The sequence below is a fragment of the Podarcis erhardii genome, assembly GCF_964252035.2.
Source record: "Podarcis erhardii genome assembly, chromosome: 6".
Classification (NCBI taxonomy): domain Eukaryota; kingdom Metazoa; phylum Chordata; class Lepidosauria; order Squamata; family Lacertidae; genus Podarcis; species Podarcis erhardii.
The window spans coordinates 70,882,665-70,910,184 of record NC_138510.1 but is presented as its reverse complement, the minus strand read 5'-3'; the positions used below and the strand labels follow the sequence as shown (position 1 = coordinate 70,910,184).

General features: G+C 44.0%; 2 protein-coding genes across 6 annotated transcripts in view; one reads left to right on the top strand and one right to left on the bottom strand.

The window, feature by feature from the left end:
- Nucleotides 1–27,520, bottom strand: part of DNAI3 (dynein axonemal intermediate chain 3) — a 66,122-nt gene that overhangs the window by 36,504 nt on the left and 2,098 nt on the right. Inside the window, exon 1 of one of the 2 annotated variants that reach the window (XM_081865804.1) lies at nucleotides 9,871–11,647. The exons of the other annotated variant lie outside the window; for it this stretch is intronic. The gene's annotated coding sequence lies outside the window, so the exon portion shown is untranslated. Of the gene's footprint in view, nucleotides 1–9,870; nucleotides 11,648–27,520 lie in introns of those variants that run through there. 2 annotated transcript variants of the gene reach the window in all.
- MCOLN3 (mucolipin TRP cation channel 3) lies at nucleotides 1,426–25,765 on the top strand. Of its 4 annotated transcripts, XM_081865977.1 has the most exons (15): nucleotides 1,852–2,783; nucleotides 2,954–2,987; nucleotides 6,045–6,277; nucleotides 8,630–8,797; nucleotides 11,663–11,816; nucleotides 12,547–12,631; nucleotides 12,716–12,812; nucleotides 14,496–14,595; nucleotides 15,997–16,109; nucleotides 16,209–16,358; nucleotides 16,948–17,049; nucleotides 17,183–17,305; nucleotides 18,145–18,351; nucleotides 20,782–20,912; nucleotides 23,546–25,765. In XM_081865977.1, exons 3-15 carry the CDS (start codon nucleotides 6,047–6,049, stop codon nucleotides 23,550–23,552), a joined length of 1,668 nt encoding a protein of 555 aa, XP_081722103.1. In that variant the 5' UTR covers nucleotides 1,852–2,783; nucleotides 2,954–2,987; nucleotides 6,045–6,046; the 3' UTR covers nucleotides 23,553–25,765. The 4 variants fall into 4 exon arrangements, with proteins under 4 accessions (XP_081722102.1, XP_081722104.1, XP_081722101.1 ...); XM_081865976.1 differs by lacking the exons at nucleotides 1,852–2,783; nucleotides 2,954–2,987 and adding an exon at nucleotides 1,426–1,635; XM_081865975.1 differs by lacking the exons at nucleotides 1,852–2,783; nucleotides 2,954–2,987 and adding an exon at nucleotides 1,657–1,810.

Here is a 27,520-nt window from a genome sequence, read left to right as displayed (position 1 = left end):
AGTGCAATTGTGCCATAGTTGGAGCATTATTTGGCACTGCCCTTCTTTGGGATTGGGATGTAGACTGATCTTCTCCAATATTCTGGCCACTGCTGAGTTTTCCAAACTTGCTGGCATATTGAGTGTAGCACCTTAACAGCACCATCTTTTAAAATTTTAAATAGTTCAGCTGGAATATCATCACTTCCCCTGGCCTTGTTATTAGCAGTGCTTTCTAAGGCCCATTTGACTTCACTCTCCAGGATGTCTGGCTCAAGGTCAGCAACCACACTACCTGGGGTGTACAAGACATGCATACCTTTCTGGTATAATTCCTCTGTGTATTCTTGCCACCTCTTCTTGAAGCATCTGTAACCTGAAGCGTCTGTAACCCAAGGTACCACTGTACTGTGATGTTAAAATGTCTGCCTTGGATTCGTATCGAGATCATTCTGTCATTTTTGAGATTGCATCCCAGTACAGCTTTCACCACTCTTTTGTTGACTATGAGGGCCACTCCCTTTCTTTTACAGGATTCTTGCCCACAGTAGTAGATATGATGGTCCTCCGAACTGAATTTGCCCATTCCCATCCATTTTAGTTCACTGATGCCCAGGATGTCAATATTTATTCTTGCCATCTCATTTTTGACCACATCCAGCTTACCAAGGTTCGTGGTTCTTACATTCCAGGTTCCTATGCAATATTTTTCTTTACAGCATTGGACTTTCCATTCACTTCCAGGCATATCCGCAACTGAGCGACCTTTCGGCTTTGGCCCAGCTGCTTCATTAGCTCTGAATCTACTTGTACTTGTCCTCTGCTCTTCCTCAGTAGCATGTTGGACGCCTTCCGACTTGAGAGGCTCATCTTCCGGCGTCGTAACTTTTATATGCCTGTTGTCTTTGTCCATGGAGTTTTCTTGGCAGGGATACTGGAGTGGCTTGCCAGTACCTCCTCCAGGTGGATCAAGTTTGGTCAAAACTCTCCACTATGACCTGTCCGTCTTGGGTGGCCCTGCTCATAACTTCTCTGAGTTATTCAAGCCCCTTCGCCACGACAAGGCGGTGATCCATGAAGAAGTTGTAGGAGCCTACATACACAACACAAAACACTTGGAAATGTACATCCAGTTTTTTTCCTTTTTTTTTTTTTTTTTTTTTTGGTTATACGTAAATTTTGCACTGGGCAATGCCCATTAACTTTGGGGGACCCAGGGCCTTCAAACATTTGTGTGTGTGTGTGTGTGTGTGTGTGTCTCAACTTGGACTTCTGCTGCTGCTGCTGCTGCTGTAGATGAAGAGAGGTAAGTAGGGCGGCATTTCTGGTCTAGTTTGTGCCCACACTGGCTACCTTCCCCTGAGGGAGGCGGAGGCCCAAGCTGCTGTTGCTGCTGCTGCAGGAGCGCGCTTCGCCAGTCACGTGGCGCGTCCTCCTCCTGCGCCGCCTTCGCCGCTGCAGTTCCTGCGCCCGGGCAGCTTCGCCGGCACCAGCTCGGAGTGAGGGGCCGCCCTCCCGCCTCCTGCTGAGGAGGACGCTCCCCTCCTCCTCCTCCTCCTCCTCCTCCGCGGCAGCAGCAGGGATGAAAGCGGACTCCCCTTGAGGCGCCGGCCGCCGCCTCCTCCTCCTGGCGATGCGCGCGCCCTTCCCGGGCAGGTGAGCGAGCGAGCGAGCGAGCGGCGGTGGCGCGTTGCCCTCTCCGCGGGCATCAGGTGTCGCTTTGCGCCCGGGCGCGAGGAGCTCTCTCTCTCTCTCGCTCTCTCTCTCGGCGTCCCTGGTGGTGTCGTGTTCAGCCGGCGGCGTCCGTAAGCGCTTGGGGCCGCCTCAATGAGTAAGTCGCCCGGAGAGGCTGGTTGGCGGATGGGGGGAGCGCATGGAAGGGAGAGGCGCGGCAGGCTCAGGCGCCCCAATGCGCTGCTTCTCTCGCCGTCCCTCCAAAGGTCAGTCCGGGCGCTCCTGCTTTCTCTCCGAGGCAAGGAAAGGCTCTCCTCCTGGTTGAAGATCCCGCGGAGGTCATATAACCGGGGTGGGGGCAGGGAGAGGAGACAGACCTTCCCCGCTTCGTTTTGTGGCCCTTCTTCAAAGATGCTGGATTTTGAAGCTGAGCATCAGACAGGCAGGTGGACGCGCACAAGGATTTTCAAATGACTCTCTTTCCCATGATCAGTTGGTATATGGAAATGGATGCTTTCGTTGAGATTCCTGCTTTGCAGGGGGTTGGACTAGATGACCCTTGGGGTACCTTCCAATTCTATGCCCCCAGGGATCCTTGCTTCTCTTCTCCAGTGCTTTGGAGGGAACTCATTGGTAGAGGGAAAGGCACTTTGTGCATGTTCAGAGGCATAGCCTGCTTGGTCAGATTTTCAGGGATGAGGGGTGGCACTGGAAATAGATGGGGCTGCAACCTTTAATTGGTTAATATATTAGATTCAGCATCTTGCAATTGACTAAAAGGAGACCCTTATTAAATGGACAATTAAAAATGCAAGTTAAGTATCGATTCGTTTTATTCATGGATTTTGGATAATTTATACCCAAGCTTTCCCCCTTTGTTTCAAAACTATTCTTTAGTCATGTAAGCTTATGCAGATTTAATCACATATCTGATTAAAACCAATTTGATTTATCCGTACAATGACTTATACTTGAAAGTTTGACTGCAATCCTAACCACACTTATCTGGGAATACGCCCCATTGATTTCCTTGCTTCCTTCCTAAGAGAGGCTGGGATGGTGAAGATGAAGTCAACAGAAACATGCTTGTTGTCTCCACCTACAATCTCTAGATCAGTAGATGTGGGACTCAGTGGCGTAGCGTGGGTTGTCAGCACCCGGGGCAAGGCAAGTAATTTGCACCCCCTAACCCGGAGCAGGGTCCCCATAGATCCCCTCACGAGTGCGAGCGCCCCCCAGATGTTGCGCCCGGTGCGGCCGGCCCCCCCTGCACCCCCCACGCTACGCCACTGGTGGGACTTTGATATGGGTATATCCAGTAACCTGGCAGAAATGTGAGTAATCACTCCAAATGCCTGATGATTTTACCCATGTGGCCATGACAAAGTTTCTCGTTCAAACAGTAACACAAAATGTGGAAACTTTGGACATGAAAATGTTCCTGATCAACGCATTTGGCAATTTTAATTGCAGTCATTTATGGATACATTAGGGACTCTGTGTGATGCTCCTGTTAGTTAGCAATTTTTTGCATGTATCCGTGCTGCATATCTTGTCATGCTATCAGCCATGAAAATGAACAGAACATCAATTCCCGTGTAAATGTGTGCCACTCTTGCAATGCCCTTGTTTCCATTAATTGGTGTGTGAGGGAGACAAGAGAGTCGACATAGGTTGGCACTTATCAGCTGCATAGCCAGCCTTGTGGGTTTTTTCAAGCTCAGGTTGTATGTTAACATTTTTAAAGAGCTAAATTAGGGACTTCTATCTAGTGCAGAAATTTGCTGCATCTGTCTGTAGTTACGGACCCTGGTTTGGCAAAAAGTGAATTCAAGTCACTACTTTGTAGATTAGCAGCTGCTTTCTCACGTGTGCAGAATTTTCTTCCAAAAATTGAGCTGTTCTTGTTTTCTATAATGACAATTACAGTAACCCTATACATGTCTACTCACAAGTAAGTCCTGTTGGGTTTAATGGAACATACTCTCTCAGGTAAATGTGTATAGAATTGCAGCCTAAATGACCCAAAGAGATCAGGTCAGCGTTTTGTGATGTTTTTCACAACTTGATTATATGTATGTTTACTTGAAAGTTAAGGCCCCTAGTGGGATTACTTCCCTGCTGAAAGCCGTCATCCAATGTACATTTCCTTTGGGAAAAGCACCATTAGATTTACTTCTAAGCATACGTTCGGATTGAGCTATACCTGTTCTTAAATGAATGCACTGCACCCTGCTTGTAGGCTCTTGGCATATTTTGGTCACTGCTGCAGGTAAAACGCTAAATAATTCACATACCATTTGCAAGAGATAGGGGCAAGAGAACTAGAAGCAATGTCATCGGTCAAGCTGTAAGCACTTCTATGACATTTGTGTAACAAGTAGAGCAAAGGGGATGTTCTCCATTGGCCAGATGTAATCTACTTTCTGGGGACCTCAAATCTAAAGCAGCTGCACAGTTGCAACTAAGACTTCCAAGTACCTTCCTTCCCTTTACTACAAGGTTGGGGAACCTGTGCCCATCCAGAAATTGCTGGACGGAAACTTCCTTCATCCCTGACTACAGGCCACCCTAGCCTGAACAATATCCCGAAGGCACCAGGCTTCCTGTTCGACAGCCTCATTGCTGGTCAGAGAAATAAGTTAGTAAATTAAAACTCAGGGGTAAAGAGATGCTTTCCCTTTAGTTTCCTCACCTTTAAAGAATCTGCATTCTGCAAATAATTATCTTGATACCGATTTGTATTTAGTGAAAGCGAGGTTTCCCAAACTTGGGTCTCCAGTTGTTTTTGGACTACAGTTCCCATCATCCCTGACCACTGTACCTGCTAGCTAGGGATGATGGCATTTGTAGTTCAAGAATAGCTGGAGACCCATGTTTGGGAAACCCCGTGTGAAAGGATGGAGAACCTGAGGCTTTCCAGATGTTGCTGGACTACAACTCCTAGCATTCCCTGATGATTGTCTATGCTGGCTGAAGCTGATGACTGGAGCACAATACCTGGAGAACCATAGGATTGCTGATTTAGTCAATCCGTATCTTGGAACTGTATGTGGGTAAGAAATAAAGAGCACTCTGATCTGATGACCCGTATTATAAGAAATACAGATAAGTTCCAATTAAGAATTTATATGCAAGGGTGTGTTTTTTTGCATAGCTTTTTATTTTTAAAGAAATCTGTCTTCTATTGTATCCAAACTCTAGTAGGAAAACCAGAAAAAAAACAAGATGTGGAAATACTGCGTTTATGGAAAATGCCTCCATTGCTCATCTCTAAAAATAGTGCTTTCTGTGAGTGAAGCATGGGAACTCTGTGTGTATTAGTTTTTCTGTACTCTTAACTAATCCACCCTTCCCTGCTGTGCTTAGTTGATGACCTAATAAGCCTGATCATATGGGTTGGCTGGTTCTTGGGATGAGTGTATATACCTGGTTTCTGTTTTACACCATACACATCTGGGCTGTGCCACTCCTAAGGGCAGTGGTTCTCAAAGTGGTTCTTTCTTCTCAGGCACAGTTTCAGAATAAAAATTTGGTCGTACCACACCAAATCTTCCTATTGATAAGTAATACTTTGGAAAACAAAAAGAAACCAACTCCTGGCAGTGCTTGATATATAACATAGAACACAACTACTTTATAATATGATCATGGGACATCCAGAAAGTATAAAAACAATGCAGCTACATAAGAACATGGGACCATTCCCAAAATATAATTGTAAACGAGCCTCTTACATATGTACCTTATGTACGTATTCAAACTGAATGAGAGAGGCATGAGCTTGCTTTTGCTGGGTAATCTCATTTATATTAGGCCTAATTTGAGACAAGCAAACTCTCATCTCCTCATCAACACAAAGAAGGCTTTCTCTCTTCTGATCTTTCATACTTGTCAAGAGTTGAAAATCCCTGTTCACAAAGACATGTTGTGGAGAATTGCAGCAGAATAGCTAATGCTATTCTCTCCAGCACTCTGTTTGAACGGCAGTTCAGGGTCAAAATGAGGATTATCCTCAACATCATTTGATGTTCTCGCTCTCGTTTTGAAAATGTATCTGTCCAGATTCTGCAAATTAAAAAATACAATAAAATTCTGATACGATGCTACACCAAAATGTTTAAAAGTTTCTTTGATGGTCCTTGAATCTTCCTGCCACACCATCCTCACCTGCCACACCCTTTGAGAACCACTGCCTCAGGCGGTTGGGCCAGATGACCCTGGAAGGTCCCTCCCAACTTTACAATTCTATGATTGTCTGATTCCTTCATGCAGACGATAGTCCAGCTCATATAGTAGAGATGCTCCTAACCACAAGTGTAATATTTTCTGTTAGTCATTCTGAGCTTGCTAATGTCTCTTTGGTTTAATCACTGGGTTGCACGTTCCAGCAATGGAAAACCCTGAAGTGGTGGTTGTAAGCAGCTGCAGTTCCCATGATGATGAAAACGTTTACAGCTACAAGAGGCGCCCTTCAATGTGTCAGGAGTTGCTTCTGGAAGATCAGCTGAGAAGGAAACTTAAATTTTTCTTCATGAACCCCTGTGAAAAATTCTGGGCCCGGGGGAGGAAGCCTTGGAAACTTGGGATACAACTTCTGAAAATTGCCATGGTTACTATCCAGGTGAGAGACAATGGGAAAGCTGCAAGTTGCCTTTTAGAAATCCCCAAAACCATCTTATGTTGCTTGGACGTGACTGCAAGAGGCTTTTGATACTGAATTGAGATACTCATTTGAGAAATACATTTCCGGAACTACAGTCATCCCTCTTGTTACGTTTGGTTCAGGTTACGTCTTTTCAGGTTGCGTCCTGTGGCAACCTGGAAGTACTGGAAAGGGTTACTTCTGGGTTTCGCAGCTTGCACATGCGCAGACGTGCAAAATGACATCATGTGCAGAAGCAGCGAATCGCGACCCACGCGTGCACAGATGTGGGTTGCGTTCCTTTCAGGTTGCGAACAGGGCTCCGGAACGGATCCCATTCGCAACTGGCGGTACCACTGTACTTTTAATACTAATGGAAAATGTCAAAACTTGAAATAAAAGGGAAATGGCTTCAGTGTTTCAAATTATGGAAGTTTGGAAGAAAAATAATCTCCTCTGATATTGGAGGACCGATAAACACCCAGCTATGCCACTAAGCAAAGTGACAGGTGGGAGTTACCCCCGGTTGTTCCTTCGGAGCCCTCTAGATCAGGGTTTCCCAAACTTGGGTCTCCAGCTGCTTTTGAACTACAATGCCCATCATCCCTAGCTAGCAGGACCAGTGGTCAGTGATGATGGGAAGTGTAGTCCAAAAGCAGATGGAGACCCAAGTTTGAGAAACCATGATCTAGACTTTTGTTGTCACATGACCTGCCCTGGGCCTCCTAATCTGGCTTGTTGCGTCAAGCATGGTGGACAATATACAACTATACATTTTCCCCTCACAGAATCCTAGGGACTATATCTTCAGAGAGATACGATTCCCAGCACCCTCAACAAACTGCAGTTCTCAGGATTCTTTGGCGGAAGCCATGGGCTTTGAAATTTATGGCGTGTATGCAGCCTGTATTGTCATCAATGGTTATTTTTTGGTTGCAAAATTGACCCCTCCACAACAGTGTTGGAAGCAAAATCCAACCTCCAGGCCAGTCAGCTTCTGCACATGGAGAGGGGAGGGGGTCTCATACTGTCCTTTGTCTCAGACTGCATAGCGCCTCTGGCTGACATATATTTAGAGTCAGTTTTCTAGCCATTGCACTGTCTTCACCTTTGCAGATCCCAGATAATAAGCTCTATGTGCAAATAGAGTGAGAGAGATGTGAAGGTTAAATTTGCAGGAAATCCACTACTTGCATTCAAGGCCCAACAATGGATTGGAACCAGGGAGGGATACACCCAGTAAACTGAGAAGATACGCCTACCTTGCCAACTTTTTCTTTGCCAAATAATATTAAAAACCGAAGAGAATAATAAGGTTGCAGTTCTGAATTCAGCCCTTATAGGTTTATGGTAAAGGTAAAGGTAAAGGGACCCCTGACCATTAGGTGCAGTCATGGATGACTCTGGGGTTGCGGCGCTCATCTCACTTTATTGGCCGAGGGAGCCGGCGTACAGCTTCCGGTTCATGTGGCCAGCAGGACCAAGCATGGCGAACCAGAGCAGCGCACGGAAACGCCGTTTACCTTCCCGCCGGAGTGATACCTATTTATCTACTTGCACTTTGATGTGCTTTCGAACTGCTAGGTTAGCAGGAGCACGGACTGAGCAGCGGGAGCTCACCCCGTCGCGGGGATTTTAACCGCCGACCTTCTGATCGGCAAGTCCTAGGCTCTGTGGTTTAACCCACAGCGCCACTCGCGTCCCAAGTTTATGGTAAAGTGCCATAACTGTATTATTTTAGATGCCTGCTGAAAACGTTTTTGACGGGCCTATCCAGACCCATCATTGGTTACCGTATTTTTGCTTTTAAAGACTCACTTTTTCCCGCCTAAAAGGTAAGGGGAAATGTGTGTGCGTCTTATGGAGTGAATGCAGGCTGCACAGCTATCCCAGAAGCCAGAATAGCATGAGGGATCGCTGCTTTCGATCCCTCTTGTTGTTCTGGCTTACGAGATTTAGAATATTTTTTTTTCTTGTTTTCCTTCTCCAAAAACTAGGTGCGTGTTATGGTCTGGTGCGTCATATAGAACGAAAAATACGGTACATGTTTTATTGCATTTCATTTTTAAAAGGGATGTTTTTCACTGTTTTTAAATACGTTTTTATTTTAAATTACAGATGTGTGTTTGCTACTCTGGGATCTTTCGGGAGGAAGGGTGGGATATAAATTTGATAAATATAAATATGGTCTTAGCCATAGCTGTCCATGCAGCAGGGAAATGACCTGTGTAGAAATGTGCAGTTTTTAACCAGCTGAAATTATTTGGAATATAAAAAACAACAACTTTTGCTCTCTTTTCTTTCTTTCTTTTTGTGTGCGGTTGCCTTCAGCTGGTAGTGTTTGGGTTAAGCAACCAAATGGTAGTGGAATTTAAAGAGGAGAACACAGTGGCTTTTAAACATCTCTTCCTGAAAGGCTACACGGACAGACTGGATGACACCTATGCAGTTTATACGCAGATGGATGTCTATGATCAGATCTATTTTGCAATAAATCAGGTAACTTCACTTCCTATGAGCCATCTAGAAGCAATTTACAATACAATAAATATAGCAGTTGGGGTTATTCTACAAGGGTGCCGTTTTCCATGAAATTTAAAGCTAGCTTAAAAAAACAACCAAGCTACTACTCCATATTAAAGTCATTTGTGAGCATTAATTGCACAGAAAATGGGTAGTAGGACATATCTGTTCTCTGAATTTTATGGTTTTTGTACAGGCCCCGACTTGGTAGAATGCTCTGTCACAAGAGACTAGGGCTCTGCGGGATTTGACACCTTTCCGCAGGGCCTGCAAGATGGAGCTGTTCCGCCTTGGCCTTTGGTTTGGACTCAGTCTGACCCTTATGTTTCCCTCCCCTTATGGTTTTGATCTATGGGCTACTATTAAAATGAGGCTGCAATTTAAATTGTATTTTAACCCATATTTTAATAAATTGGTTTCTCCCCATTATGTTTTTATTGTAATTTTACTAGTGTTAGCTGCCCTGAGCCCAGCTCTGGCTGGAAAGGGCAGGGTATAAATAAAATTTATTATTATTATTTGCACCTTTCTCCCACCTTTTACTTGAAGGAGCTCAAGACTGACATAGTACAAGGTTCTCTTCATACATTACCCTCAAAACAAAATTGTGAGACAGGCTGGGTTGAGTGGCCCAAGATCACCCAAGCTTTATATCCCTGCTCCTAGTCCAACACTACACTGCCTATACAGACTTTCTGTACAGACAGAATTGTACAACAAAATTATTCAACACTAAAGCTATTTTCAGGTGCTTCTGCAGGGAATGGGGAACCTGTTAGTCCTCCCCGTGTTCTTGGACTCTGGCTCCCTTCAGCCAGCAGAGCTTAATGGTCAGGGATGGTGGGCATTTAGAGCGCCACAGGTTCCTCCATCTCTGTGCTATTGTCTGAAGAGGGAGACCTTTAGCCTGCCCCAGAGCTGCATGACTCATTCAGCTTTTTGCTTTGTTTTCAGCAAAATCATGCAGAGGTGTCTTGCACATTTCACAGAGAAGTAGGGACCCTCACCTAGTTTGCATGGCTACAGAGAGTGAGGCCAAAAGAATGTACCTGCAGATCTGCCGTACCAGTGTTCACACCTCAAGTGATAATGGCTAAAAAGGACTTGGGTCAGCTGTATGGTGTAGGGCAGATAATGGCTGATCCGTGGTCCCTGAAAAACATATTGCACAAGGCTTCTCAAGTGCTGACAGTCAGATGAATGTCTATGCATTGCAGAATGTTTTGCCCCTCAGAGTTTGATTTCAAACCATGCAGGCTAAAAATGGGCGTGATGTCAGGTGAATGGCCCCACCCACCTGTTAAGCTTAGTTCATGGATGGGTGTGTCAAGATGAAGGAACCCACCTGCCAGATTGATCTAGTCCCCCACCCTTGGGCTTAGGTGAAGAAGTCTACTTGAGCCCAAATCTGGGACATGTACTTGTTTTGATAGCAGCTTGAAAACCATTTTCTCACCACAACATTTGGGAGCTAAGATGTGGAACCTGCTTCTGTCCTTGTCTGGCTACCTACCTGTTTGGCAAGGCTAACAGTATAAGGATTTCCTTGTATCCCATCTTGTTTCCACGTGGCCCAAGAGACTGTACTGCCTGAGGCAGAGTAGCAAATGCTGCCAATCTAGGTGCAGAATACATAAGGCCAGTCAAGTTATTTTGGCTCTTGAGGCAACCCCCCCCCCCAAGCGCTCCTCCTTGTCTCTGGCTGTAAAAATCCAAGAATGATTAAATACCTAACCATTTGCTGGCCTTTCAAGAAACCCAGACCAGTTGTCTGTGGCGATCACTTCATCCTGCCTAATGATAGGGCCGGCTCTGTAATAATTCTGCAGGGTCACAGGCAGGCTAACCCCTGTTATTTGTCTTCAGCGTCTGAGCATAGTAATAGTTAATAGATAACACCATCCTCATGAGCCAAACTTAATTCCCAAATCAGAATTCCAGAAACTCCTTCCCACTTATAAACTACCATAGTGCAAGAGCCTGTAGATACAGTCTCATTCAAATTGGTGCATGCCTTAGTGTGCTTTTTGTGAGTCACTTGTAGTCACTTGCTGGTTTTCAACTATTTGGGTTTCTGTTGTGAAACTCCCTGTGAAAAATCCTTAAAGGGCAAAGAAACTGCTCATCTTTGTCCTAATTGCTTGTTCTTTGCTTATTTATGGGAAGCAGGCAAATAGAAGCTCAATAAAATGCAGATTCCGATCTCGACTTTGTCCATACAAATTTAACTAAACCCAGTGAAACCAAACATAGCTCAGAGAACAACACTAAATTTATCTATGTAGATTTAATCATTTATCTGGATGCCCTCAGATGCTCCCTTGACCTGACAGGAGGGTGACCTATTTCTGAAAATCAGAAGAGTTTACAAAATGAATAAACACCAAAGACAAGACAATAGAAAATGTTATTTTGTAATTACAGTTACAAAAACCTAATGCAGCCAATAACATAAAATGCATTCAAAGCTGCACATTTAAAATTAAACATTAAAAGCATGTTGAAACGAAGGTATTTTAAATAATATTTCCAGAGAGGTGATCTGTGCTGGTCTGCTGCAGCAACACCAACAAAGAGTGGCACCTCAATGTTATTATGGCATAAACTTTTGTAGATTTAGACTCCAGTTGATCACCTAAAAACCAAGAGAGGGGACCAGAATATCTCCAAAGGGAGGACGTTCCACACACATTTGGAACCACCACTGGGATGACCCTGCCTCCGGTAGCTGCTTATCTGATATTGTGCATCAACAGGATGGAGAGAGAGTCATCTGAGCTTTCTCTTGATTGTCAGGCAGGTTCATATGGGTTCATTAACCATCTGTCAGTTTTGGGTTAGTATTTACAGCTGCGTACCATATCTGTTGGAAATCACGCCTACGAGAAGAAAGGAGCCGAAGAGACACCTATGGCCATATGCCAATACTTCTACAAGCGAGGAACCATTTGTCCTGGAAATGACACTTTTGATATTGATCCAGAAATCGAAACTGGTAATATATATTTTTATTACTCAAGTCTTGTGTTTGAGAGAGAGAAGGGGGTGGGGAAGAGGTCAATTTCCTGTCATCACTCATATGCAATACCAACTGTTACGCTTGAGGTTTGTACACACACCATCTCATTCCAGAATCAATGGAGACTTAAGTACTTGGTTTCCTCCCCCCCTATATAGCCCACATACATAATCTAGATCCATTGTGTTGCTGTTTTCCCCTGGTTTTTATTTATTTATTGAGAAACTGGTGTTTATTCTGAAATAAGAGCCCATTTCACATTGATTCAGCATTGCCCCACCTTTGAAAAACAGATGTCGGCAGTCCTGACACTGAGGGGCTTATCCTTAACTGCCCAATGAAGTTGTGTGTGGCTATATACCAAGATCACAACCACCACTTCCTTCTTCCTTCTCCTGGGGCACGGTACAGGGAGAAAAAGTTACATGGTGGGTAACTTAATCAAAGGGAGAGCTTCCCAATGCATGTCAAATCAAACATGCCTACCCTTGTGGACAGCAGGATCTTCCCAAACCTGGGTTCCCAGCTGCTTTTGGACTACAGTTCCCATCATCCCTGACCACTGGTCTTGCTAGCTAAGGATGATGGGATTTGTAGTCACAAAACAGCTGGGAACCCATGTTTGGGAAACACTGATCTAGACTCTTCTTTGCCTTGCGAGATGCAGAGTACTTCCCACAAAATCTGTCTTGTTTTTTCCTTACAGAATGCTTTTATGTGGAACCCATGCTGCCTTTGGAAAACAGGACACTGGGGAAGAGCGTTTTCAACTTCACTCTAGACTTCCATAGGTGAGGCGGGAGTTCTCGATTGCTGGTGCACTCGCATGTTGTTGTTGGTAATGGTGAAATAAAATCCCCAAACTCTTCTTCTAGACTTGTGACTCTGCAGCTCACGTTCAAACTGAAGGCTATCAATCTCCAGACGGTTCGTCATCACGAACTACCAGATTGCTATGATTTCACTCTGACAGTAAGTACAGGCTTCAGGTTGAAATGTTCCCATTTGCTGTAGGGCCCCAACCAGTTTTTCCAAAGGGCAGCTTGGAGAAGGGGTGATGGTGAACTCAAAGCTTCAGGAAGATGTGCGAGGCAGAAAGGGCCTAGCAAATCATGGGGCTGAAGCTATCCCTTGCAAGGGGCACCAGATGCCAAGTCATGTGGCAGGGATCATTTCTGTTATTTTAACATCAATAGTTTGGTTCACCATTTGCAAATACTTACTAAACAATATTAAGGCATATGGAACATAGGTAAAGTGTATGGATTTGCACTTCAGGGATATCCAGTTTATGAAGTATAAATTCATGTTTCTTTTTCCATTACAACTTGGATTTTGCCGGTGGAGTATATGGAGGATGAGGATGTTGGAAAATTCCATTCCACCTTTAGTTGCAGACATGGAACTGTTGCATGTCACATGTCTGTTTACATACCAGCACAGTTGCTGGGAACTTCCATTGTGTGTATAGCTTTTGCTTTTCACTGTCTCTCTGAGGAGAAGAAAGGGAGACGACATGTTTTCTTTGTCCTGATTTAATAAATCTTTAGCTGTTAGTATGCTTCCACAAGCCTTATGCCTGTTCTGTTTGCACAGTATGCTCTGCTAATATAGTGTGCTCAGACTTTTGAAGTCTGAGTCGCTGATTTATGTCGCACCAGGGATCGGGGGATTGTCATGGCTGGAAGGGCATGATCCGAAGGATGCCGACAGAGGCATGGACAAAGTGACAATAGCCAAGGGAGATGTTGAGAAGATGCGCAGAGCACCGAAGCCCCATTTTCCTTGAGGCAGTTCAGCCATTTTGACTCCAAAGATTTCATCAGTGTGCTAAGGGCATCCTTGCAGAAGTACTGGGGGGGGTGAGGGGGGGACCACTTATATGTTGGGTCCTGGCAGGCCAACTTGGTGGTGTTGGATAGCAGCACTCCAATCAGTGCTAGACAATGATCTGCTGTTTTAATTCCTCCCACTAGCTGAGGTTTTGCCAAGGCACTGTGGGAAATTAAAATGGTAGCTTCCAAGCCTAGTTGCCTGGTGTCAACTGAAGCACAGAAGAGATTTTTGAAAAAGAAGATTCCGGGTCAATCATCCGTTGTGGGCATTGCAGCTGCCCAAGGATTCCAGGCGCCAACTCCAGGCCTGTTTTCAAGAATATAATTTTGGCTGTCATGGTGCAGCAGTTATAGCTAAACCAGGAATAGCCAGACGTGGCCCATCTCCCATCATTTCTGACCATGAGCCGTATTAGCTGGGGCCAACAGGAGCTATAATCAAACAACATCTGGCAGACACTACGTGTTGGTTATCCCTGTGCTAGACACTTGCTTATCTTCTAAAAGTGAATGCTATTACCCCAGGAGTGGTGTGTAGTATCTCCGTGGAAAGCTCTCTAATGCTGGGAATGGCATGAAAAGTTGCAAAACATTGTGTTTGTCCGCTGTGCTTCAAATTCTGCTTGCAGCCAACTATTCATCTTTGCTTCCATTTAACTGCTTTCGAGCAAACAATTGGGAATCATAAGACGTTTCAATCTGATGTGTCTTGCTAGAAGAATGTCAGATCCAGCCTGTCTTAATGGCACGTCAGTATGATATAGGGCTTCAGAGCTTTCTCTCCAAATAGATAACTGTTTTTTTGTCTCTGACCTCACAGATAGTCTTTGATAACAAAGCACACAGTGGGAGAATCAAAATTAGCCTAGACAACGATATTGCCATCAAGGAATGTAAAGACTGGCATGTTTCTGGATCACGTAAGTAAAAATCTCATATTCAAGGTTTCTTGTCTCATCTTCTTCAATGTCCAGGTCTTTTAAAAAAAATGCAAATTCAATCAGTGCAACAGGTGGGAAAGGATGAATTCCACCCTGTATCGGCTTTGACAGTTTCCTTGAAGGTTTCATATTCATGAGCATGTTCCCTCAAGTTCGCTGAAAACTTTGACTAGTAGAATTGCTTGGCCAACCCAAGTTGCACCATGATCCAAATATTAACGAAAAATAGAAACCTCATCTCCACTGAGGACAAGTCTCCCAATAGGAAATCGACTTCTCACTTAGCATCATTGCTAAGGGCTACTTTTCATTTAGCACTTTTTAAAGATAAGCAGTTTATGGATATTGTTGGTGTTACATATTTGAGAAGGAGAAGGAAGGCATATTTAGCAAGATGACATTTAACACTCTCTTAAAATAAAAAACTGTTGCCATTGGCTTTGGGGCTGAAGTCCAGGACCTCAATAAAGGTGTGTCTGGCTTTTATACACAAACACACACACTGTGTGTGTGTGTGTGTGTGTGTGTGTGTGTGTGAGAGAGAGAGAGAGAGAGAGAGAGAGAGAATATGCACACTTTACTGAAAAATAAAAAGTACATAATTACAAGTGCACAGAGTAAGATAAAACACAAAAATGAATAGTACCCATGTAGAAAACAAAACATTTATGTATGCGACAATAGCTGCACAGATGCTACCAGCCCAGAGATGGAAGGAAGAAAGAGTCCCTGCCAGAGAGGAATGGCAAACTAAGCTGATGGACTAGCCGAAATAGCAAAGCTGACTGGAAAGCTCAGGCACCAAGAGGACAAAAACTTTAAAAAAGAATGGGAAAAATTTATAACTTACTTAGGAGACCACTGTAAGCAGATGAAAACATTAGCAGGATTTTAATATCACTTGTAATGTAACAGGTATTATGCATAATATGGATGAATACAAAATATAGATTAGGAAATAATATGTAGCTGAAAATGTTCACATTAGAACCCATGGAAGGGCTGGGGGAAAGTCACAAGAGAGAAATCTCTTTAAATGGATATGTATTTGGAATTGTTATAAACTTTTTTTGTTTGTTTGCAAAATCTAATAAAAATGAATTTCAAAAGAAAAGAAAAAGGACAAAAAATGAAAATGAAATTGTATACATTACAAAAATAAAATAAAATGAAATGTTATTGTAGTTATTAGCCCTTAGCCTAATATGGTATTTATAAAAATGAATTCCAAATATCATTATATCCTTCCATGGCAAGTCTACGTTTGTAAGATACTACTCTGACCTACACAAACGTACTGGTGTGAATGAGAATGGGGTGGAGGAGGGAATGACAATTACCTACAAGTTTGTTAGGGTTTTCCCCCTCTTTCTCTTCCAGTACAGAAGAACACGCACTACATGATGATCTTTGACGCCTTTGTCATATTGACATGTCTAGCATCCCTGGTTCTCTGCACACGATCTGTGATTAAAGGAGTTCGTCTGCAGAGGGTGAGTTTAGGGTTTGCTTCCCAGTGTATTGTTGTTTGCAGCTTCTCATATAATAATTCCTCCCCTTTTTCCCCTCTATGTCTGTGTCCCCTCTCTCAGGAATTTGTATCTTTCTTCCAACAACACTATAAGAAAGAAGTCTCTTTCACGGATCAGATGGAATTTGTGAATGGCTGGTATATCATGATCATAGTTAGTGACGTTCTAACACTAATTGGTTCTACGCTGAAGATGGAGATACAGGCTAAGGTAGGTAGCAGGCTTGTGTGCTGAACAGGAAACAAATGTTTCCTCTGCTCTTCAACTGGCCTTTAATTTCTTGGCATCCTAGGTTAACAGCAAACCTATACATGTCAGTTCAGAAATAAGTCTTAAGTTCAATGGGGTGTACAATGGTGCCTCGCAAGACAAAATTAATCCGTTCCGCGAGTCTCTTCGTCTTGCGGTTTTTTCGTCTTGCGAAGCACCCCTATTAGCGGCTTAGCGGATTAGCGCTATTAACGGCTTAGCGGCTTAGAAAAAGGGGGAGGGGAAGGGGGGAAAGGGGAAAAAATCGCAAGACTCGCAAGACGTTTTCGTCTTGCGAAGCAAGCCCATAGGGAAATTCGTCTTGCGAAGCACCTCGAAAAACGGAAAACCCTTTCGTCTAGCGAGTTTTTCGTCTTGCGAGGCATTCGTCTTGCGGGGCACCACTGTACTCCCAGCTTTGTAGGTCTAGGGATTGCTGCCTAAATATTTTTTGCCTGCTTTTTCCCCCATTCATGTTGTGATGATGTTGTGATGATAAGAAGATGCTGCTGGACAGGCCAATAACGTTCCAAAATTCTGTTTCGTACAGAGTCTAACAAGCTACGATGTCTGCAGCATCCTCTTGGGAACCTCCACCATGCTCGTGTGGCTTGGAGTGATTCGCTACCTAGGCTTCTTTCAGAAGTACAATGTAAGGATTACCTAGGACCTCCATGCTGTTGGCATTTATTTTGTTTCCTGTTGCTATCTAGCTGTACTGAATGCAGGGCTGAAGTCTGATCAGCAACACTGGATTGTTTTGCTTTTTGTTTTGTTTTCTGCAGCTGCTTATTTTGACACTACGTGCGGCTTTGCCCAACGTCATCCGATTTTGCTGTTGTGCTGCTATGATTTATCTGGGCTATTGTTTCTGTGGCTGGATTGTGCTGGGCCCATATCACGTCAAGGTATTGCAATCTAGGGGTTTGTTCGTTTAAGCCTTGCATATAAATTTATTTAGCTCCTTCTGCCCCATAAAAAACCATACCTACTGAGGGAGATGAAAAAGCCACCCGTGGATTTTATTTAGGGCAGCATGCCCCAAACACAGAGTAGTTTCCAAAGCTGTCTGTGTAGAAGAAGAATCGCATTCAGCTTGTGTAACAAGACTTCACTGTCCTCTCCTCTCCCCTGCAGCCTTGTGTGCAGCCTCAGAATCTGCTATGAAGAGTTGGAGGACTCTCTGTAACATATTTTGGAGGCACACCGGAAAAGGAGAGGAGTTCTGTTGCACGAGTGGCAGTCTGCACAAAATTAGATTATACCCACAACACCCAGTTTACCTCTGATTGGGACTCCAGTTTTGCCTGTCCATTCCTATGTATGGCCCTGTATACGGAGATAGTATTAAAGTACTGTCCAAATGATCTACTATAGTGGTACCTTGGGTTAAGAACTTAATTTGTTCCGGAGGTCCGTTCTTAACCTGAAAATGTTCTTAACCTGAAGCACCACTTTAGCTAATGGAACCTCCTGCTACCGCTGCTGCGCAATTTCTCTTCTCATTCTGAAGTGAAGTTCTTAACCTGAGGTACTATTTCTGGGTTAGCAGAGTCTGTAACCTGAAGTGTCTGTAACCAGAAGCGTCTGTAACCCGAGGTACCACTGTATTTACTGTACACTATGTGTGGCAGGGACCCACACATCCCCAATAAGGTATATAACATGTTTGTTTGAACTTGCTTCACTAATCTGTCAAAAACAAACACCTATCTTTTTTTGTTTTGTTCTGGTTCCTCTCTTCCAGTTCCGTTCCTTGAACATGGTTTCTGAATGTCTCTTTTCGTTGATAAATGGAGACGACATGTTTGCTACTTTTGCAAAGATGCAGCAGAAAAGCTACTTGGTTTGGCTGTTCAGTCGGATCTACCTCTACTCTTTCATTAGCCTTTTTATCTACATGGTTCTGAGTCTCTTCATTGCCCTCATTACAGACACCTATGAAACAGTTAAGGTATGTGTGAACCTTTCCAGAGTGATGCATGCTCCAGTTACCTCCCTCTTGGACTACTACAGTGCGCTCTATGTCACCTTTGAAGGTGACCCGGAAACTACAATTAATCCAGAATGTAGCAGCTAGACTGGTGACGGGGAGCGGCCATATAACACCAGTCCTGAAAGGCCTACATTGGCTCCCAGTAGGTTTCTGAGCACAATTCAAAGTGTTGGTACTGACCTTTAAAGCCCTAAATGGCCTCAGCCCAGTATACTTGAAGGAGCATCTCCACCCCCATCGTTCTGCCCGGATGCTGAGGTCCAGCTCCAAGGGCCTTCTGGCAGTTCCCTCACTGCGAGAAGTGAAGCTACAGGGAACCAGGAAAAAAGCCTTCTCGGTAGTAGTGCCCACCCTGTGAAATGCCCTCCTACCAGATGTCAAGGAAACAAACAACTATCTGACTTTTAGAAGACATCTGAAGACAGGCCTGTTTAGGGAAGTTTTTAATGTCTGATGTTATATCATGTTTTTAATAGTCTGTTGGGAGCCACCCAGAGTGGCTGGGGAAACTGAGTCAGATGGGTGGGGTATAAATAAAATATTATGTATTATTATTTATTATTATTTCCTTGTAGGGAACCAATGTTAATGTTTTTCTCCCACTCCCCAGTTATTAAGAAACTTCTCCCTTAAACTTTTCCACTGCTCTAGAGGGGGCCAGCCCTGGGGACAACTGCTGCAGTCTGGCTGCTTGAGCCAAAACATCTTGTTTCAGCAAAAAGGTTCACAGCTGGTCTCTTGTGGAAAGAAGGAGCCCCATTCTTTTCCACTTTAGGCTCTAGGTTTGAAGGGAAGTAGATGGCAGGCTACCTGTTTCACTTCAGACTTCTCCAGCTCTTTATCAGCTGAGAATTTGTATTTCTTTTCTTTATTAATTAAACTTGCCATTTAAAAATGCAAATACTCAAATACAAATCCTCATCTGCTAGCGTTGGAGTTGAGAAAGAAAAAGAGAAGACGTAGAAGAAAACACCAACTCACATAAAGCAGTCAAGGGCCACCAAATAAATCAGCCCCAGTTTAAACATATATGTTTCTATGCCATCCAAACATCCCAATAGATATCCAAATGAATTCGATGTTTATAGGGAATACATTCCAATGCAACAATTGCAGTGAGGTACTTGCAGAATTGCATAGTAGATTTTGGGTTTCCCAAACGCTTGAAGTCCCAGCAACCAGAAGGTTTTGCTAGATACACTGTAATGGTTCTAGGGGTTGCTCGTGCGTAAGCCGGTGCAAACACCTGGCTGGGTTGCCTGAGTGAACCTTTTCTGTCCGGACAGCCACTCACCCGTGGCTGCCTCAATCGCTGGCAGAATCCGTCAGTGGGCGTTTCTTAAACTTCTTCCAGCAAAGAAGCTCTTTGACGCCTAGTCTCCTCCTACTCTCTCTGCGCGAAAGCCTTCTGCGCAAGGAGGGTGTAGGCAGCGGAGGACCCCTACTCTCCCCACTGGTCCCCGGCAAGGAGTCATGGGACCGCCTTGCCGCTTCCCCCATCTGCCCCCCTTCTCCACTGGTGCTATGCTGATTCTATTCCCCAGAAGATGGGCTGCCTCTCCCAATCCCGAGACGCTCTCTGGAATCTCTCTGGATTTACCAAACTTAAAACCATGGAGAGACCTGGTCTGAACAAAGACATTGGATTCTTATCTCATTATACATGACAAAGCCATTTTTCACCTTTTCACCCCTTGCTTTTTCCTGTAAGACCTATTGCAGTCGTTAAGAGTCATCAACAGGCTCATCACAGCTATCTGCCAATCACCCATTCCCACCACCCTTCTGAGTAATACCCCTCCCCACCTTTTCACTATATAGAAGGGTCTGGTGACTTCTGTTTCAGTGTATCTGAAGAAGTGTGCATGCACACAAAAGCTCATACCAAGAACTGACTTAGTTGGTCTTTAAGGTGCTACTGGAAGGAATTTTTTTATTTTGTTTTGACCTTGGAGTCTGCAGCTGAGAATTAGTACCAGCAGGTTTTTTTTAAGGCAAGCATCAAGGCACTGTGCATGTGCTGCCCTAATCTCTAGCCTGTTTTGGGAGTTTTGTGGGGAGGTGGGAAAGCATTAGCAAGAATATGATTTTCCTTCATACTTTGAAGATTCGTCTCCCATGGTTTGAAGAAAGTGCATTTTGCACGTTTACATGACGGGTATATAAAAATATTTTATAATAAAATAAACCACTTTATCCTTCTCTCCTAGCCCATTTTTTCTACCCAGCAAGTCCACCCACAGCACTCCAACCCCCCCTTTTAAAAAAACAACAGGTGAAATGGTATGCTGAATAACAATTAAAATTACATCTCTCCATTGATTTGCGTACAGTGGTTTGTTTGAGATTCTGTGCATCGATGCTAACAACAACACTTTTTTTTTTAAGCACTACCAGCAAGAAGGCTTTCCAGAGACAGAGCTCCGTGCATTCGTAGCACAGTGCAAAGATCTACCAAACTCTGGGAGGTACAGGTTAGAAGACGAAGGCCCTGTAACAATCTTCTGCTGCTGTAAAAGGTTAGTAACTAAATGCAAACCCATACGGAGAGTTGTTTCCAGAAAGTATCACTGCTAGCTTGTGCTCTCTGCTCCACCCCAATTATGCAAAACTGAACTGGTTGCTACAGTTTCCAATTTGGCAGTTGCCAGATTACAGAACTGAAGTTTATACAGGCAACTCCCCACTTACATTCCGGGGCCCCATGCACATAAATGAACCTGCGTGAAGTGGGGAGCACCCTCTAAAAGCCCTCCCTGCTGCTCTCTCTTCAATCCACAACAAAAAAATACTGTATCCAAAAATATCCACAACTAGAATTGAAGCTCTGGTGTCAGCAGGAGGCTGGGGGGCATGCAAGAAAACAGCTTCTGCTGCTGCACTTCCCTGCACGCCAGCTGCTAGCTGGGGAGGCTAAGCAGCGTAAACAAAGCCCCAGCTTCCTCCACCCACACTGATGTACTCTTTGGGCTCTGGGGAGGGTGTCTCTGTGAGCCACAAGGACTTTCACACTCTCTCCTACCATTTCTGGGTATGAATTGAATTATTTCCCGGTGCCGCGTTTATGCGTGGTCATGCACAAGTCAAACATATGGAGGTGGGGGGAGTGCCTGTATTACTCTATACTCCAAAATAAGCACTGAGCCACTCTGTATTAAACACCCTCTGCAAAGATGCACTTAGTTCTATTTGAATACAAACTACTGCAGGCATAGGCAAACTCAGCCCTCCAGATATTTTGGGACTACAACTCCCATCATCCCTAACCACTGAGTTCTGTTCGCTAGGTATGATGGGAGTTGTAGTCCCCAAACATCAGGCCTATGCCTGAACTATTGCATTTGCCTGATATGTTATTAAATGTGATTACCCCCCCCCCCCCCGCCGGCAGATTTAGTATAGCTATAAGCGCCTGTGGATTTAAAAACCATCCAGAAATGTGCTTTGGGCAGCTCCAAATGACGCCAGGTTTAGGTAGAAATGCATAACACACGCTCCATAGTCATTTATACCTATATTCACACATATTTGCATTGAAGCAGCATATCTGAGAGTAGCAAAAAATTAACCATTGAGCAGGATAGGATTCTCGGGCATCTGGAAAGCGAAAGTCTCCCAGTTGCATCAGTGTATGCAGGCCCAGAATGAGGTACGGGTGTGTGAATGGGGAAATGTGCCCTGAGTGGCAGGTTGCCCTCCCCTGGTGCTGGTCAATAGTTCAGGGATGTTGGGAGTTGCAGCACAACAACATTTCACTCCTCACCCCCATTTCAAAGGCAGCTGGGGCTGCCAAAAAAAAGGGCAGCAAATCGCCCTGCCTGCTTCATGTTCTTGGAATATCTCTGGGCCTGTGTGGGGCCAAGAGGCATCCAGGGGGAAACAAATTGGAAAGGGGGTGCCACTGGAAATCTGAGCTTTCCAGCAAGGTAAAGGTAAAGGGACCCCTGACCATTAGGTCCAGTCCTGGCCGACTCTGGAGTTGCGGCGCTCATCTTGCTTTATTGGCCAAGGGAGCCGGTGTACAGCTTCTGGGTCATGTGGTCAGCATGACTAAGCCGCTTCTGGCGAACCAGAGCAGCACACGGAAACATCGTTTACCTTCCCACTGGAGTGGTACCTATTTATCTACTTGCACTTTGACATGCTTTCGAACTGCTAGATTGGCAGGAGCAGGGACCGAGCAACAGGAGTTCATCCCGTTGCGGGGATTCGAATCGCCGACCTTCTGATCGGCAAGTCCTAGGCTCTGTGGTTTAACCCACAGTGCCACCCGCATCCCTTCCAGCAAGGTAGCCTGAGGTAAAAAATTGGGATTGGCAGGTATCAAAAGAAAGGAGTGGAGGGTACCACATTGATGACCCCAAACTTAAGGCACGTTCATGAGGGATCCAGACGATGCATTAAGAAGAAAAATTTTGTGGGAAGGGTTTTAATGCAGGGCCATAACAATGGGCCACAGCATGTACCACTGCACTCTTTTGGCAGGAACTAGAAATGTGATCTTGCCCGTAAAATGCAGTACACATAATGTCTTTTGCACAAAACAAGAAGTATTGCTTCATGAAACCAAATGATACGGTGTTTTGAGCACACCAAGCTCAGCCGAAACTGCTTACATGCAGAATCAATTCAGTTATCAGACATGCAGTGCAACCCTACAGCACGTTTAAAGGAAAAGGGACCCCTGACCGTTAGGTCCAGTCGCAGACGACTCTGGGGTTGTGGCGCTCATCTCGCTTTACTGGCCGAGGGAGCTGGCATACAGCTTCTGGGTCATGTGGCCAGCATGACTAAGCCGCTTCTGGCGAACCGGAGCAGTGCACGGAAACGCCGTTTACCTTCCCGCCGGAGCAGTACCTATTTATCTACTTGCACTTTGACGTGCTTTCGAAATGCTAGGTTGGCAGGAGCTGGGACCAAGCAATGGGAGCTCACCTCGTCGCGGGGATTCAAACTGCCGACCTTCTGATCGGCAAGCCCTAGGCTCTGTTGTTTAACCCACAGCACCACCCGCGTCCCAATACAGCAAGTTTACTTAGAAATAAATATTGAGTTCACTGAGACTTTATTTCCAGGTAACTATGCTATAGTTTTAGTTGTTCCATTAGTTGTGTTCCAAGGAACTAATCTTGATCCCTCCCCCCTTTTCAAGGTCTTAATGAGAATAGCAAGAATTCTGGAATATATTCGGAGATTCCTGGACAGCGCTCTCATTATAGATACTTAACTGAACCATCAAAGAGAAAATTCCTGTACACAAGGCACGAAACACCCACGAAGGTCCTTGCAAGATTAGCTAACTTTAATTACTTCCTAGTGCATTCATTAGAACTTCAGCAAAAATCAAAGCAGAATTGCCTGGGTTTAGAAGCATTGTTGAATATAGGTATATTACTATCTTAGTCCTACAGGCACCATGTGTGAATACTGTCCACTAATGATTAAGGACACTAGTTGTTTTTCAAAACTGCTTTGTTTGTTTTAGTTCTGTGTACACATCTACAAGTTGAGGCAGTGGCCTTCTTGATGCTGCCAAGGGGTCAGGGCCAAAGTGAGGCTGCAGAGACTATCAAAACTTGTAAAAACCTAATGGGCTTCAGGAGGGCCTTTTTCAGAGGGAACTCACAGGAACTCAGTTCCAGCACCTCTCAGGTGGGTGCTGTTGCCATTCTGTGAGAACGAGGGAGGTGTTCATGGTGAGTTCTGGCACGTCATTTTCCAGAACAAGAGCACTGGGCTTAGGTCTGATAAAAACATCTTTGAAAAGTACCCAATATTTAGACGTAACTCGGTGTCTTAGTGCATTAAACAATAAGTTGTTTGGATGAGTTGAATGGAAAGACTCTAGGCCAGAGGTAGCCACCATGGTGTTCTCTGGATGAACTAGATCTCCAACCATCCCCGACCCATGTTTGCTGCCATCCCTGGCTACGCTTGCTGGGGCTGACGAGAGGGCGACATATTGGCTTTCCTGCCCCACACAAAGAAGCAGAATTAAATAAGAAATAAAATATATTTAACAGAATTAAGAGTTTACATGGTATTAAAAGTGAAAAAATCATGCTAAAAATATAACTGCAAAGCATAAGAATTTCAATTCAAGCTTTCTCTACACTTGGTCTATGGCACTGTGTGACCCAGCAGGTCCGTGTGTGTGCGCGCGCGCAGAAAATAGTTCTATATTTAACGCATCTGCAAATTTGGTGTCTCAAGCATGTGCTGTTTCGGACAACAGAGCAGAAAAAAATTGCTCCACAATGGACAACCTGGGTATTATCCAGCCTATAGAAAGTCCTGTGTTAGGTACAGAAAAGCTCTCCCCTTTAAATCTTCTAATATCACAGGAAACTGCTGTAGTCTTTGGCTAGACAAAAAAGATTAAACCAATGACAGTGAGAACTGGGTTGACAAGGCAAAGTATTATACACTCCACCAGAAATCATGCAGATAGAATTTGCCTCCTTTTATGGCAGGCCTGGAGAACATGTGGCCCTCCAGTTATAGTCCTGCAACATCTGGAGGGCTACATGTCCCCAATCTCTGCTGGTAGATGCCCCCCCCCCCGAAGGGTCCCACTCACAGGAAGGAGGCAGTTCCTCTCAAACACTCAAATGAACTGATAGCACTTAGCAAGAACAGAAGCTGGAAAATGGGATTTCCATCCTTCTGAAAAAGGAGTTTGATCAACTTAGTTGATGAAACCGCATAAAAATCTTTCTAATTTGCTACACAGATGTTCAGGTTTCTTCAATGTGGTATAAACAAAGTCTTTGTGGCTGGTGTTCTCTGCCATTATTTTGATTTAAGTGGACAAAGAAGCCAGGATTGACACTTGCTGGAAAGAAGGAGGGACATTCCTGTGTTTCACATCCATTAACATGAAACAAGGTGGTCAGACATGTGAACACATTTTATTGCAAATGTAGTGTAATTTTTCAAGCCTTTATATTAAACAAGTGCAGACTATTTGCAATAACGTAAGAGTGGGCAAGCACATAGAACTACTCTAAATATAGCTCTTAAAACAATTCTGCAACTTGTGTTAGATGTTAGAACTGCTAAACACTGGTCCAAAACCTTTATGTGGAACCCGACTTTTATAGATGCCTTATTTGCTAAAATGTATTTACTGAGAAAGCAAATGTGAAAAATAAAGGAAATCTATTTTTAGACTTTTAAATATTTCAAATGTAAAAGCAACAATCATGACAGAGTACTACTGAATGAGCAGAAAGACTTTTTATGTACTGTGTACAAACTTTGGAAAACATTATGTGTTGTTTGTTCACATTTTATAGGATGCTATGGTCAAGTATTTAACTTGAACGTTAATTAATATTGACACTGAGAATAAATTTTTGTTCAACCTGCACTTTCTCGTTGCTTCTTTCTTGTATTTTGGAAAATGTTTATCGTTGCGGTTTGGCTAAAATGGATCTACACAAGTTTGTAGAGAATGGTAAAAGAAAGCGGAATCATAAAACTGCAGGGTTGCATTATTACAAAGAAGATTAGCTCCACCTCCCACTAAAATCCTTTATGCTTACCATTGCAACCCACCGAAAGAAAGCAGCAGCAGTGAACAAAAACAATTGTTTCTGCTTTTAATGTCACTGTGCACCAGAATTTCTTTATTTGGGGGCAAGTCCAGAAAAAACGTTTTCTGTTTCAAGGACCCTGGCACCTAGCCTCTGGGATTTCTTCCAGCAGAATATTAGGCAGCTGCCTTCTCTGTTGTCTTTTTGGTGCCTCCTGATGACCTTCCTCCTTTGACTAGATTTTTAAGGCTATAGAACTTTTATCTTATCACTAAGTAAGCAGAGCTGCCTCTATTGGTTGGAATGAAGGAACAAGACTTCAAAGTCATGTCTTCCAGGCAAGCTTAAGCCTCATCACGTATCACTTAACCACTGCCAATTTTAGGGTTGTTTTCACCCACTTTCTGACACAGCTCTTGCGGCTCTTAACACCTATCCAACAGGTTAAAAGTAAAAAAAGATGTGCCTTTTTCTACCATGAAAAGTGGCACCTGCTGAATCCTGCTTGTCATAGAAGTCTTAAAGAGTGAGAAGGTATCTTACAGGTTATTTACTCCAACTAAGACCTTGAGAATGGAAGGAAATGCCTTACTCAGGCTTTACAAAGAGGCAACATGAACTCATGCTAACTTCCTGTATGTTCTGGGGCAAGTTTCTACTCATGTAGGCACCACACACAATTTCAAACCCTGTTCAAGGAATTAAATGCAGCACCTCTATTTGTTTGCCCCCATGCATTCTATTTTGAAGCAGAAATGCTCTGTTAGCCTATCATGGTTATTAGCTGTTGACGACCATCATTTGTCCTTTTTTTAAAAAAATATATTTTTATTAAAGATTTCTTAGTTTACAAAAATACGTGCATTGTCTCTTTTTTCAAGTTGTGTTTTCTACAGATCAGTTTCATTTGTTTTGAGACATTAGTGTTGCATACATTGTTAGGTTAGGTGCCCGTTTCACACATACACAGCCCAACAAGACAACAAGGAGAATTGGCCGGCACCATACAAACCAATCCGGCTAACCAAAAACACACACATACAGACCCCACTCACACAAAAACAAATCTCACTACAGCCAACCAAAGACAACCAACCACACCCTAGGCCACCCCCCCAACCTCTCTTACCACCAGGAAATACGACAAGCGAATAGTAAGAGAACCCACACATGTGACGCTGACACAAAACCCCACACATACATACACTAAGCAGAAGAATAGAAGCATTGCCACAAACCATCATTTGTGGAATCCATCTGGAAAGCTGTTGCAATCACATCTTGTGTCATTTGAGTTCCGTGATGAATTATCCATCATACTGCAGCATCTTAGAAGAGGCAATCATCTTGGCCTTTCATAAAATAGCACTTGCCATGTGCAGTTTTTAGATGCAGCTGTATTTTGTTTGTTTAGTCATTTAGTCGTGTCTGACGCTTCGTGACCCCATGGACCAGGGCACGCCAGGCACTTCTGTTTTCCACTGCCTCCCGCAGTTTCGTCAAATTCATGTTGGTAGTTTTGAGAACACTGTCCAACCATCTTGTCCCACAGCAGCTGTATTACGGATACCTAATCAGAGAAAGGTCAC